Source organism: Scyliorhinus torazame, chromosome 9, assembly GCF_047496885.1.
Source record: "Scyliorhinus torazame isolate Kashiwa2021f chromosome 9, sScyTor2.1, whole genome shotgun sequence".
Classification (NCBI taxonomy): Eukaryota; Metazoa; Chordata; class Chondrichthyes; order Carcharhiniformes; family Scyliorhinidae; genus Scyliorhinus; species Scyliorhinus torazame.
In genome coordinates this window covers 118,914,667-118,929,858 of record NC_092715.1, presented here as the reverse complement: position 1 = coordinate 118,929,858, position 15,192 = coordinate 118,914,667, and the positions used below count along the sequence as shown (strand labels likewise).

General features: G+C 48.4%; 1 protein-coding gene across 8 annotated transcripts in view; it reads left to right on the top strand.

The window, feature by feature from the left end:
• epb41l4a (erythrocyte membrane protein band 4.1 like 4A) overlaps positions 1–15,192 on the top strand; it is a 323,866-nt gene that overhangs the window by 247,583 nt on the left and 61,091 nt on the right. For all 8 annotated transcript variants that reach the window (XR_011949090.1, XM_072516431.1, XM_072516433.1 and 5 more), the window contains 2 exons: positions 5,485–5,565; positions 7,500–7,613. Coding sequence is in view for 7 of the 8 variants with exons in the window: in XM_072516431.1 (XP_072372532.1) it covers positions 5,485–5,565; positions 7,500–7,613 (195 nt within the window). In the remaining variant the exon portion in view is untranslated. The remainder of the gene's footprint in view (positions 1–5,484; positions 5,566–7,499; positions 7,614–15,192) is intronic.

Below are 15,192 nucleotides of genomic sequence, written 5' to 3'. Positions count from 1 at the left end.
GGCTTGATTTAACAGAAAAAAAGAGTCCCGTTATGGACAGGTTTAGCGGGGTGTTTCCCAACTCTTGTAACGCTGTTATTTTTTCAGGCCTTGGTGGGGAATGCCCAGCAAGGCCTCACTTATGTGTTGGCAGGCCCTCGAGTCCCCCGTACCCCACCTTATAAGGGCAGGTGTACTCCTGGGCCTGATCCCTAATGCAGGCACCATGCCACCTTAGTGCCATAGCACTTCCAACCTGGCACCATGGAAGTGCCCCTGCCAGCCTTGCAGTTCCAGGCTTGCTGCCAGGTGGCATTGCTGGCATCCCAGGTGGCACTGCCAGGGTGCTAGGATGGCAGTGCCAAGGTGCTTCAGCATCAGCTGTACCCTGCCAGAGGGTGACCACCCAGTGGCCTCCGATCGCCTGGGAGACCCTCCCAAGTGCCATTCTGCCTAGTGCCCATTTGTGGAGACCAGCGCTATACGGCATCCGGCTGGGGTTGCTCAGCAAGGGGATTTGATCCCGGGTACTGGTTAGATCCGGTGGAGACATATTTAAGCGTGCTTAACTGGACACTTAAATATGCAAATTTAGGTGTTGGATCCAGATTGCGATGTCTTGCCAGATCCCTTTAGATCTTGCGAGGCGTGGCGAGCCAGATAAATCTTGCGAGAGGCCTCTAACAATTTACCGGCTGCGTTTTGTCCCAAGTCGGTCCCATAAAGAGTTATTCTCCCAAATTATTCCAAATATTATCTGCCCAAGATTCTAATACTATCCGTGCCAATGAACTAGATCGAGCTGCGGGACCAATCCTCTGAGCCTCAGTCATCTCAGGTTCCTCTTCTGCGAAGGTGGGTCTTGCATGCCTCTTCCATCCGTTATCTGGTCTGCTATCGAGTCTTCTCCTTTGTCTGTGTGTCGAGTCTTCGCTGGAGAGGGTCCCTGGGTGTCTCCTTCTTTTCAACCTTCCAGAAGTTTCTCTGGCCCTCAGTCAATGATGTTGCTGGTTGGGGGTCGCAATACTGAATGGAGTTGCCGATTGCCACTCTGCAGGACACTGGGAACTCCCCCCAAGGGCCTATCCTCGGGTCCATTTTCTGCACATAACCTTATCTCACATAAGGTAACAGAAGGAAATCTAAATGTCAGAAAGTCTGGCTTCATCTGGGTAATCCACAACAATCGATCCATTTGAATGAGGCCGATTATCTTCCAATCTCCTGTTTATAGGACAGGCCCAGACTTGCCTGGCTGTTTGTCTCTGTGCAGTGTTTTCAAACTTGGCTGTTTGAATTTCCATCAGGCATGTCTGTGGTTTTGACTTGTTTTTTATTTAAAGTGCTAACCACTGTGCTACCGTGCTGCCCAGCATTCTGGTGTTCTTAAAATCATCCATTTTGGAGAACCTTCCACTGTAGAGACATCAAGTTGCAAGATAACTTGTCGCATTTGCAGTGACCACTATCTGGATAATTTTTTTTTGTATTCACTCATGAGACATGGGCATCGCAGGCTTTTATTTCCCATCCCTAATTGCCCTTGAGGGGGCAGTTAAGAGTCAACTACATTGCTGTGGGTCTGGAGTCACATTTAGGCCAGACCAGGTAAGGATGGCAGATTTCCTTCCCTATAGGATATTAGTGAACCAGATGGATTTTATGACAGTCATCATTAGACGTTTAATTCCAGATGTTTTATTGAATTCAAATTTCACCATCTGCACTGGTGGGATTTGAACCTGGGTCCCCAGAGCATTACTCTGGGTCTCTGGTTAACTCGTCCAGTACACCACTGCCAGAATTACATGTAATGGTTGCCCCAGACCTACCCACAAGTAGGTGTGAATTGAATCAAACCTCCTCCACTGTGTTGAAAGTTGTTTAGCCATCAGCCCATTGCGTGGACAATGTAAAACATCAATACTGTTATCGCATGACAGAAACTGACTGTAGATAGAAAATATATTATTTATTCTAAGAACAACCAAAAGAAAACAGCCTGAGTTATAAAGACCAGAGGGAATCCATCTCGCCTAGCACACGAGAAGACCCTTTACTGACAGAGAAGTGGGGCTAATTCATTTTACCGGCAAGATTATAGTTCTTCATTACAGAGTCTTGACCACAACTTTGCCTGAAAAGCTAGAAACCTGTTATAGCTTGGAATACCATTGGGAGTTCATCCATTTTTCCATTATTTTTTGTCCAGTAAACCAGGCCTGGAACCTATCAATGATCTTCTTGCAGAAATTGAGTAATATTGACTTCTGGGACTTTAAATACATGCTACATCTTTAGAAACCATTTGTGTGTGTGTGTGTGCCTACCCTGCTGATCCCACAATTTCCAGCCACCCAGCCAACAGCTTCCTAACACCCTGACTACCCTCCCACTGATTGCTTACCCCGACCCATCCAATCCCCCTGACCAATACTACACCACCACCGTAACCCCCCTCCCCCCATCCTACCCTTTCCCCCCTGACATTCTCTGAATCTGCTGTCCTGCACTGAAGGGAAGGCCCCAGGGGAACTCAATATTGTTCCAAAAACAAGTAACAGGGAAAAGTGTAAAGGATTAGTCAGGAACCTACCTTTATGAACTGCAGCTAATGATAAAACTACAAGGAGTATAATGGTTAATGGGAACCAATGCAGCAGATCAACATGTGAGGAGAGGGTAGAGGTTAATAGGATGAACAGGCAGGGCCAGTCTAACGACAACGGAGGGGAAAGGAAAAGGAAAAATGTAATGTGACTGTGGGAGTGAAAGTTGTGGATGAGGCTGAGTGTTATCAGAGATTAATAAAGTAAGTCAGAATGTGTGAAAAGCGTAGTGCAGCAGAAAACCGTGCAAAGGAAAGATAAATCAGTTGGACATATTTAAAAATCTTTTACCTAAATGCACACAGTATTGGGAATAAGGTTAATGAGCTGACAGCACAAATAGAGACAAATGGGTATGATTTGGTGGGGATTACTGAAACATGGTTGCAGGAAGACAGGGACTTGAATATCCAAGGGTACTCAGTATTCCGAAAAGATAGACAGGATGGAACAGGAGGTGGAGTTGCTTTATTCGATAAAGATTGCATCACGGCTATATAAAAAAATGATATTGGTTATTAAGGGTCAAAATGTTGAATCGATCTGGGTGGAAATAAAAAACAAGGGAAAAACTCCTTGGTGGGGGTAATTTACAGGCCCCTGAGCAATACATCTAAAGTGGGGCATAGCATAAACCAAGAAATAATGATAGCTTATGAGAAGGGCACAAAAGTAATCATAGGTGATTTTAACCGGATTAATCAATTTGGCAAGAGTAGCCTCGAGGGAGATTTCATAGAGTATATGAGGGATTGTTTCTTAGAGCAACATGTTATGGAGCCAACATGGGAGCAGGCTATTTTAGATTTAGTATTATGTAATGAAGAAGGGTTGATAAATAGTCTTGTCGTTAAGGATCCTCTTGGAGGGAATGATGACAGCATGCTAGAATTTGAAATTCAGATTGAACGAGAGAAGACAGAGTGCCATACTAGAGTATTAGTGTTGGGCAAAGGTAATGGTACAGGCCTGAGGAAAGAGTTGGCCCAAGTAGATTGGGCATAAATAATTGAGGATAGGACAGTTGAGGAACAACGGTGGATGTTCAGGGAGATATTAAATACCTCTCAATTAAAGGATATTCCTGAGAGGAAGAGGAATTGTAAAAAGGAGATAAATGTTCTACGGCTAAATTGAGAAATTACAGGTTTGTGACTTTAATCTTAAATCATTAATGAAGCAATCTACAGATTCTCCATCTTTCTGCACTCTCGTTTTAAAGACAAACCGTTCATACGTTTCATTAATTTGAGCTTTGCAATGAAGATCAAATATTTCAATAACTATATCAAATTTCTTTTTATCATCTTCCATGGAGATTTGGAAAGAAGTATTTAGTTCAAGAGCTCGTGCTCCAGCCATTGTTAAAAATAACGCGAGTTTTCTGTTATCATTAGCATTATCTAAATCTGAGGCAGAGAGGTATAGTTGAAGTTGCTGCTTAAATATCTTCCAATTTACATCAAGTTTACCAGAAGTCCAGAAATGTTTCAGAGTTTGCAGTTTCTCCATGAGGTCTGAACTTGTCTGTGTGCGTTGATGTAACAGGTCTGGAAGCAGTTTTGCCATCGAAGTCTGAGCACGTGCTGGTTTTCTTTTTTCTTAGATTCTGCCTAATTTTAGTTAAATTACTTCAATAATTTCCTGGTACCTTGTTATGTTCCTTGTATTGTTCTCCAAGACAGCCAAAGTCATAGTGTTTACAAAGAACATAAAGCTATATGTTTAAACCAAAGCTAGTTTATTTTACACTACTTGAAATGGATCGCACACTCTACTGAGTAACAGCTAACAAAATAATGGTATTGAATCTGTTACAGTAATGAATTATCTCTTGAATACAACCTACACTCTAACTCAACCTCACACTATCCTTCTTCATCAACTTCTCCAACAGCTTCTCCCAGAATGCTTAGAGATGCAGTCTTTTATAAGACTACTCAGTGATGCCATCTGGTCTTGATATACATGAACATCATCTTGTTAACCCTTTACTCTCCTTAGATTATACATATCATTACAAGGGGATCTGATCGAGGTATATAAAATACTAAAAGGGTTTGATAAAGTAAACGTAGACCAAATGTTCCCTCTTGTGGGGCAATCTAGAATGAGAGGTCACAGATAAAAGCTGAGAGGTGGTAGATTTTAAACTGAGCTGAGGAGGAACTACTTCTTGCAGAGAGTGGTGAATTTATGGAACTTGCTGCCCCATAGTGAGGTGGAGTCTGAATCATTAAATGGTTTCAAGAAGGAGACAGATATATTTCTGATTTTAAAAAACAGGTTAAAGGGTTATGGGGAACAGGTAGGGAGGTGGATTTGAGACCAGAAAGAGATCAGCCATGATCTGATTGAATGGTGGAGCAGGCTCGAAGGGCTGAATTGCCTACTTCTGCTCCTAATTCCTATGAAGGCCTCACCAGGCCCGAGTCAGAAGGTTGGACAAGAAATGTGCAGCTCCTGACTGAGGTGAGTAAAAAGGATTGTGATTGCCACTCCTTGGAAATTCTGGATCAATATGTTTTAGTGATGTTGGCATATTAGGGCTTAACATTTGCCAGGATTCTGGTACTGCAATCGCATGAATAAATTAATTCAGAAGCAGATGCGAGTAACAGATTCTTTTTAATACAGTATAATATTAAAATGAGGGGTGTGCTCCAGTGCTATCACTGCCAATAAAGAAATCATTCACATCGCGCAGCTGGAAATACACAGGAGGTCAATCAACATTTGAGCGTTCGCACTACTTTAATTTGTATTATATGTTACATGTTATTATAGAGCACATGATTTGGAAGGAAGTGGTGCTGTTAGGGGCACTGCTACATTTATTGTGTACCTTTACTTAGAGTTTAACTATCCTGAAATTTGAGACGTCTCACCTTCTTAGCTCCAAGGTGACCAAACAGGATGGCAGCCCAGATACACAAACCAAGACCAGTGCTCCATGGGAAGAAAATGGTCCCCAAAGGTAGGAAGACATTGATTAACTTTACCAGTCAAAAATTACTTTCCTAACAGTTATACATCACCATTCTTGTCTAGCAACCACTGAAATTACTAGTCATTCTCTTAGCTCATCACCAATTCACCTGAACTATATTGGAAGCTTTATTTCTGACAAAGTAGATCTTTTAGCTGAATTTTCTAATATTTTGTGGCAGTAATTTATTTTTATCTTTCTTTGGCACAGCAACAGTTTAAGGTCTGTCAGCAGGCTAAATTACATCCTCCAGAGAAAAGTAATTAATATTCCCCTACACATACTTTGCAATACTGCAAGCAGTAACTCAGTCCCTTTATAAATAGGTGATGTCTCATGGTGGCTCGGTGGTTAACACTGCTGCCTCACAGCATCAGGGACCCGGGTTCAATTCCGACCTCGGTAATTGTCTGTGTGGAGTGTGCACGTTCTCCCAGTGTCTGCGAGGGTTTCTCTCAGGTGCTCCGGTTTGCTTCCACAGTCCAAAGATGTGCAGAGTAGATGGATTATCCATGCTAACAAATTGCCCCTTTGTGTCCAAAAGGATAGGTGGGGTTACGGGAATAGGGCAGTGGGAGGAGCCTAGGTAGGGTGCTCTTTCAGAGGGCTGCACTGTAGCGATTCTATGGTTCTAAGATGTGGGGGAGAAATTTGACCAAAACAAAATGGTGGATTTGGATCAGGTCAATTGGCAAAGGATCTAAAGTCTTAAATGACCCCAGCCACTTCCAACTTTATTGGCAGATAGAGACCACCTGTTCCAAGGAGGCACTTTAAATATGATAATGAGGTTGCGAGCCTCATTGACATTCAGCTTTTTGAATTTAACTGTTATTGGCCAGGTTTCTTGAGCCTTGGGGAGCTCAGGGAATACATCCAGGTGAGGATTTGGCTGATCTTTGAGGTGATGTATTTGCACCTACCTGCTGAATCCAGTGTACCTGCCTGAGAAACCTTGCAATCATGCACCCTGCCCCCTATAAATATCTCCATGAGGCCTCTTACTCCCTGTTGCTGAGGCCTCCAATTTCACCCCGAGTCCTCTGATTACTCCCCACAGATACCTACCACCATTCCCAGGCCTCTCAGTCCTCCCCATAGAGACCTCTGACCATCCCCATAGAGTCCTCTGACCATCCCTAGGCCTCACATTCCTCTCCATGGATTCTTCCCCACCAAGGTTTTCAATTCTTCCCAGCTGAGGCCTTGAATCCCCGACCCTCTCCAAAGACCTCTGCCCTCCTCCCACCAACCTCTGTCTTTCCCTTCCATCTCAGATACCTCCAAGGCCTCCTACACCCACTGCTTCCCCCTGCTGCCGCATCCCCCTCCCATTGCTAGCCTCTTATCCCCAATGGCTCTTGTTTCCCACCTCATCAGCGAGTGCCTCCAGCACAGATTTACCTGGCCCTGTGGCTGCACAGGCCAATTCCCCATCCAACTGGAAGCCACCCTGTGAAGCAGTTTCAAATCCAAACCATGTGGAGGGTATTGCAATTCCTGGTTTCCCCACAGTTTGGGGCTGGTTTAGCATAGTGGGTTAAACAGCTGACTTGTAATGCAGAACAGTGCCAGCAGCGCGGGTTCAATTCCCATACCGGCCTCCCCGAACAGGCGCCGGAATGTGGCGACTGTAACTTCATTGAAGCCTACTTGTGACAATAAGTGATTATTATTATTAGTTTTCTGACATACACACTCCCGGTGGGACAGATAAGTTACGATCCAGGCCTCTTTGTCTCCTTGCTCACTCTCCCTCATAAAACAAAATGCCACAAAGTTGGTAGCTCGCAATCTGTTCCCAATTCATTGTATCTGGAAAAAGATCACATATGCGCATTGCTGGAGTTACTAAAATATCAAATGCATTTTTTCACATTAAGTCTTATCACCTAGTCATGTACTGAATTGTCTTTTTTCAGTGGACTGTATATTACTCCAAGTGAACGCAACAAATCACCAAAATTCCCTCATCCTAAACGACGAACTCCTTCTGGTGGCAGTGATCGTGACTTGGGTCAGCCTGGGAGACGACGGTAGGAATTGATATTTGTTTAAGTTATTGGTTCTGTTGTTTTGAACAACACCTGGCATCCCCAAGACCTGGTGCCCATACCAACCCCGCCACACCCGACCCCAAAATCCTCCCATCCCCTGCTTGGCCACATCCAAAGTCCAGTTACCTGAAATCACCTTATCCCTTTCTACATCTGGGTCAAGTCATCAGAAGCTGTGTCTTCCCCACAAGTAATTGGCACATAACAGGTCACCCGGAAACAACAGCACAAAATCAATTTGTATTCAGCCTGTCAGAAAATAAATGTAACTCACGGAAGGTAGCCCCAGATTAGCAAAGTGCTATGGTGCTCATGGTGCTCTAACGGAATTGTCCCCTCCCAGCTCCGGCCAGGTTCATGGTGGGTGGGGGGAAAATATGCTGGGATGAGGAAAATTGGTTTCCTGACGGCGAGAAATGATGACGGGAACTTGCGGTCTTGTCTGTCATTATGGGTTAATGGCGGATTGCTTTTCCCTATCACTTCGTCCAGGTGCTTCCCCAACATCCACAGCAGTGGTAGGGGCAGCTTACTGACTGCTATGACCCCATGTCAGTGTTGACTTTAGTGGACCTTCTCTGGAGGGCTGAGGCCTGGAGGACCCTGACCTTCTTTGGGTCTCCAGTTCTGGGGCAGGTGAACTCTCAGGGGTCTCAGAGGCTAGATCTCGTGGGGTCACAGTCAGAGGGGATGCGGAACGCATGGACGCACTTGCAATGTCCTGGATTATAGCCGTGGGGGGCCCACCTGACACTCCTCCTCCTTTTGGGTCCCCAACTACCCCTCCCTGACTCCTTGAGGAGAAAGGATATCTGGAGGGAGGTCGAGGTGCCCCGTCCCTCTCTTGTCTAGTCACTGCTCAAGCTTACCTATGGCTACAACGATGGAGTGCAGGTCTGAGCGCATATTCAGCAGAAACTTCTTGATCAGATCCTCCATGCCGTCTGCCACCTTCCCTATGGAGATCTCCATGTGTTTACATGCTGGAGCCACAACATCAAAAAGCACGCAAACACACTCCTCTGTCTTTTTTGCCACTCTACCTGATGTTCCTCTGCATCTCGTTGATACTCAAACATTATTTCCGTGTCTGCTTCCTGAGGCTCATCATCTGTATCTGACTTAGTAAGGAAGTTTTCTCTAGCATTCCTCTGAGTGCTTTCAATTCCTCCATCTACTGTGGACACATATCTGTGAAGTGAGCACTACAGTTTGAGCCTGAGCCTAACCGAGATCTATCACCCATTGAGTTGCAAGTCTCTATGTCTATGTCTAAATTCTATGTCTATGTCTCTGGGCTGATGGAGTGTTCAGGCGAACACTGCGATGAATCCACAGGTGTGAAGAAGTGTTTGTTATCATCTGAGTTCTTCAGGGAGCTGTGGCTCACTTCTGAAACAGGGGGCTGGGCACCCCCTCTTCCTGGAATGTAGAGAATGGAGATTGAGTGACAGCCTCCTACATTGCACAGAGCATCACCTTCAGGTTCCGATTTTTAGCGATGAATCAGTTCTCCTCATGGGATGTTCACAGGAGGCCGACCTCGCCCTTGATGCTGCACGGTCGCAATCCTCTCCTGCCAGTATAACAGTTTGCTGTTAAAATTGTGCGAGGGGCTGGATATCAGCATGCTCCCTCCCATCTTCTCCCCATCTTGCCTGTTGTGCACTGTCTTAGAATCATAGAATGTACAGTGCAGAAGGAGGCCATTCAACCCATTGAGTCTACACCGGCCTTTGAAAGAACACCCTATTTAAGCCCAATAACCCCACCTAACCTTTGAGCACTAATGGCTAATCCACCTAACCTGCACATCTTTGGAATGTGGGAGGAAACCGGAGCACCCGGAGGATAAAGTGCAAACTCCACACACACAGTCACCCAAGTTCAGAATTGAACGCGGGGACTTCCGGGTGCGGCTATGCAGAGCTAGGTCGCATATTCGGTAGCTCCTGCTTGGAACGGACTTTTGGGCTCGTTCCAGGGCCCCCACGGCATTTGTTTGCCATTTCCCGGTGTGGGAAGAAGGCTGCAGCATTCCCCTGACAGTGTCCCCCAGGAAGGGTATGTCTCTTGGTTCCCAGACACGGCAGAAACAGTAAAAGATTTGGCTGCAACTGCAGGATAAACAGGGCCTCTTCCAGCATGCAGGCGGGGGAGGGCAAGCTTAAAGCTGCAAGCTGACCTGAGGGCCTGTATCAAAGGTGAATTCTAGCAGCAGAGGGAACAACTGTGAAAAGATCTCATCAAGGCCACTGAAGGGACTTCCGGTTGCGGTGATGCCTAGCTAGCCGCACGTTTCGGCGGCTCCAGCTCCGACGGACCTTCGGGCTCTTTTAAGAGCCCCAACGGGGAATTTTTCGACGACGCAACCCGGTGTGGGGTGTGTGAGAAGGGAGTCCCCCCCAAACGAAGGAGGAAAAAACCGGCGGCGGCGGCTGCAGCGCGAGGAATCGTCGACCAAAGGGTCAGAAAGAGAGAAGTACAAGATGGCGGCGGAGAAAGCGCAGGCGACATGGGGGCCTGAGCAGGATGAAATCGTGAGACGGTGCGTGGAGCTGCTGAAGAGGGAGGTGCTGACCCCGATGCTACAGGCAATTGAGGGGCTCAAGGAGACATTAAAGACCCAGGAGACTGAGCTCCGCGTGGTGGAGCAGAAGGTGACAGATATTGAGGACGAGATCCTGGGCCTGGCGGTTAAGACTCAGACGCACGAGGCACTTCATAAAAAGTGTACTGAAAGGATCGAGGCCCTAGAAAACCGAGCGCGAAGGAAGAACCTTCGGATACTAGGTCTCCCTGAGGGTGTGGAAGGAGTGGACTGTGGAGAGTACGCAAGTAAGATGCTGAGCTCACTGATGGGTGCTGAGGCCCCTGCGGGCCCCATGGAGGTGGAGTGGGCAAATCGAATTCCGGCGAGAAGATCAAAAGCGGGAGAACCACCGAGGGTGATTTTACCGCCTTAAGGTCAGAGAAGAGGTCCTGAGATGGGCTAAAAAGGTGCGGAGTAGCAGATGGGAGAATGCAGTGGTACGGATATACCAGGACTGGAGTGCGGAGGTGGCGAGAAGGAGGGCGAGCTTTAACCGAGCCAAAGAGGTTTTGCACAAAAGGAAGGTGAAGTTTGGGATGCTGCAGCCGGCAAGACTATGGGTCACGTATCAGGAGAGACACTATTATTTCGAGACGGCGGAGGAAGCATGGTCCTTCATCAAAGAAGAGAAATTGGACCGGAACTGAGGGACTGATGCTGCAGGAAATGTTATTGTTATTGTTTTTGTTAATGTTAAGGTGGAAGTTAATTGAGAAGTAAACAGGGAAGGGGGGAGACATTGGGGAAATGTGGGCGCCGGTGAGGGGGGAAAGACGGGACATAGTCGGAGAATGGGGAAGGAGAGGGGGAGGGGAAAGGGAGCTGCGCCATAAGAGGCGGGTCAGGTAAAGGGATGTTCCCGCTCCAGAAAGAATAAGGCGGGAAGACAGGCGCAAGGCGGATGGGAGTTCCCCCACACGGGGGGGTCGAGGAGTGAGCAGGAGTAGCCGGGGTCAGTTGAAGTCAGCTGACTTACGGAAGTGATATGGGGGGAGCAATCGTGCTAGATAGGGATCTAGCGGGGTGGTGGGGGGGGGGGGGGGGACAACTGGGTTGCTGCTGCGGAAATCCAAAAGGAAATGGCTAAAGAGTGGGTGGGCGGGGATGGTGTGCGACGCTGGGGGAGCGAGCGGGAGCGCGGAGGCGGGATATGGGACTGGCCTAGAGAAGGTAATGGCTAGTCGACACGGGAGGGGGGCAGGTTTCCCCCTAGTGAGGCTGATCACGTGGAACGTGAGAGGCCTGAACGGACCGATAAAAAGGGCCCGAGTGCTCGCGCATTTGAAAGGACTAAGGGCAGACGTGGTTATGCTCCAAGAGACGCACCTAAAGGTGGCGGACCAAGTTAGGCTAAGGAAAGGATGGGTGGGACAGGTGTTCCACTCAGGACTGGACGCAAAGAACAGAGGGGTGGCCATTTTGGTGGGGAAACGGGTAGCATTTGAAGCAAAGAACATCGTAGCAGATAGCGGAGGTAGATATGTAATGGTGAGTGGTAGGCTGGAGGGAATGGAGGTCGTGTTGGTTAATGTATATGCCCCAAATTGGGACGATGCGGGATTCATGAGACGGATGCTGGGGCGTATACCGGACCTGGAGGCAGGAAACTTGATTTTAGGAGGGGACTTTAATACGGTGCTGGACCCGGGGCTAGATAGATCCAGCTCAAGGACCGGAAGAAGGCCGGCAGCGGCCAAGGTACTTAAGGGGTTTATGGACCAAATGGGGGGAGTGGATCCATGGCGATTTCTTAGACCTAGGGCTAGGGAGTTTTCCTTCTTCTCCCATGTCCATAAAGTGTACTCCCGGATAGATTTTTTTGTGTTGGGAAGGTCGTTGATCTCTAGGGTGGAAGAAGCTGAGTACTCAGCCATAGCGGTTTCGGATCATGCCCCACATTGGGTGGACCTGGAAGTCGGAGAGGACAGGGAGCAGAGAACACTCTGGCGATTAGATGTGGGACTGATGGCGGATGAGGGAGTGTGTGCAAGAGTGCGGGGGTGTATTGAGAGATACCTGGAGGTCAATGACGACGGCGAGGTCCCTGTGGGAGTGGTCTGGGAAGCATTAAAAGCGGTGGTCAGAGGAGAGCTGATCTCTATTGGGGCCCACAAAAGGAAAACAGAGGCCAAGGAAAGGGAAAGATTACTGGGGGAGATTTTAAGGGTGGACAGGGAATTTGCAGAGACCCCAGAGGAGGAATTGTACAGGGAGAGGAGACGACTCCAGACGGAGTTTGACCTTCTGACCACCAGAAAGGCGGAGGTACTGTGGAGGAAGGCACAGGGGAGGAGATATTAATATGGGGAAAAGGCTAGTCGCCTGTTGGCGCATCAATTGGGAAAGAGGGCAGCAGCGAGGGAGATAGGAGGAATTAGAGACGAAAGGGGAGACACGGTGCGAAGGGCAGGAAAGATAAATGAGGTGTTCAAGACCTTCTATGAGGAACTGTATAGGTCTCAACCCCCAGAGGGAGAGGAGGGGATGCGGCAGTTCCTGGACCAATTGAGGTTCCCGAAAGTGGAGGAGCAGGAGGTGGCAGGCCTGGGGGCACCGATTGAGGTGGACGAGGTTATTAAGGGACTGGGAAGCATGCAAGCAGGGAAGGCCCCGGGGCCAGACGGGTTCCCGGTGGAATATTACAGAAAATATGTGGACTTGTTGGCCCTGTTGATGGCGAGGACGTTCAATGAGGCCAGGGAAGGGGGGACTCTACCCCCGACGATGTCGGAGGCGACGATATCGCTAATTTTGAAGAGGGACAAAGATCCGTTGCAGTGCGGGTCCTATAGACCTATTTCACTATTGAACGTGGACGCCAAATTGCTGGCAAAGGTACTGGCATCGAGGATAGAGGACTGTGTCCCGGGGGTGGTGCACGAAGACCAGACAGGGTTCGTAAAAGGGAGACAAATGAATGTTAACGTGCGACGACTATTAGGGGTGATAATGATGCCCCCAGTGGAGGGGGAGGCAGAGATAGTGGCGGCAATGGACGCAGAGAAGGCATTTGATAGGGTGGAGTGGGAGTATTTATGGGAAGTGTTAAGGAGGTTTGGGTTTGGGAACGGTTTTATTAGCTGGGTTAGACTTCTTTATGGGGCTCCAACGGCAAGCGTAGTTACAGGTCGACATAGATCGGAGTATTTCCGATTATATAGGGGAACAAGACAGGGATGCCCGCTGTCTCCATTGTTGTTCGCATTGGCAATTGAACCTCTGGCCATGGCGTTGAGAGGCTCCAGGAAATGGAGAGGGGTGATTAGAGGGGGAGAAGAACACCGAGTCTCGTTATACGCAGATGACCTATTGTTATACGTGTCGGACCCAGCGGGGGGGATGATAGAGGTTATGCGAATTTTGAGGGGGTTCGGGGAATTCTCGGGGTATAGGCTAAACATGGGGATGAGTGAATTATTTGTGATACATCCAGGGGACCAGAGTAGAGAGATAGAAGGCTTACCGCTAAGGAAAGTGGAAAGAAACTTCCGATACCTGGGGATTCAGATCGCTAGGAGCTGGGGAACCTTGCACAGACTTAATCTAACACGGCTGGTAGAACAAATGGAGGAGGACTTCAAGAGGTGGGACATGCAGCCTCTCTCTCTGGCGGGCAGGGTGCAAGCAATTAAGATGATGGTCCTCCCGAGGTTCTTATTTGTATTTCAATGTCTCCCTATACTAATCACCAAGACCTTTTTTAATAAAATAGATAGGAGCATCACGAGCTTCGTGTGGGCAGGGAAAGTTCCGAGAGTAAGGAGGGGGTTCCTTCAGCGTAGTAGGGACAGAGGAGGACTGGCACTACCGAACTTGGGTGATTACTATTGGGCCGCCAATGTGGCAATGATACGTAGATGGATGATGGAGGGTGAGGGAGCGGCGTGGAAAAGACTGGAGAGAAAGTCTTGTAAAGGGACGAGTTTAGAGGCGCTGGTGACGGCGCCGCTACCGTTCTCATCTAAAAAGTTTACCACGAACCCGGTGGTGGCGACAACACTGAATATCTGGGGACAGTGGAGGCGACAGAGAGGGGTGCGGGGGGCCCTGGTGGGGTCCCCTATCAGGAACAACCATAGGTTCGCCCCAGGAAGAATGGATGGAGGATTTCAGAGCTGCTACCAGTTGGGAATTAGGAAGGTGGGAGATTTATTTATAGATGGGACTTTTGCGAGCTTGGGAGCATTGGAGGAAAAGTATAAGTTGCCCCGGGGAAATTTCTTGCGATATATGCAGGTGAGGGCGTTTACTAGACAACAGGTGAGGGAATTTCCGTTGCTCCCGACACAGGGGATACAGGACAGGGTGCTTTCAAGGGTGTGGGTCGGAGAGGGCAAGGTGTCAGAGATTTATAGAGAGATGAGGGAAGAGGGGGAGGAGTCGGTGGGCGAACTAAAAGGAAAGTGGGAAGAAGAATTAGGGGAGGAGATAGAGGAGGGTATGTGGGCTGATGCCCTAAGCAGGGTAAATTCCTCTTCCTCAGGCGCCAGGCTTAGCCTGATTCAATTTAAGGTGCTACATAGAGCACACATAACGGGGGCAAGATTGAGCAGGTTCTTTGGAGTGGAGGACAAATGTGGGAGGTGTGGCGGGAGCCCGGCAAACCACGTACATATGTTTTGGGCGTGCCCGGCACTGGAAGGGTATTGGAAGGGAGTGACGGGAGTGATTTCGCAGGTGGTGAAGGCCCGGGTCAAACCAGGCTGGGGGTTAGCTCTATTTGGAGTTGCGGAAGAGCCGGGAGTGCAGGAGGCGAAAGAGGCCGATGTCGTGGCCTTTGCGTCCCTAGTAGCCCGGCGCAGGATCCTACTCATGTGGAAGGAGGCGAAACCCCTCGGACTGGAGGCCTGGGTAAATGATATGGCGGGGTTCATTAAACTGGAGCAGATAAAGTTTGCCCTGAGAGGATCGGCTCAAGGGTTCACCAGGCAGTGGCAGCCATTTCTCGACTACCTAGGGGAACGT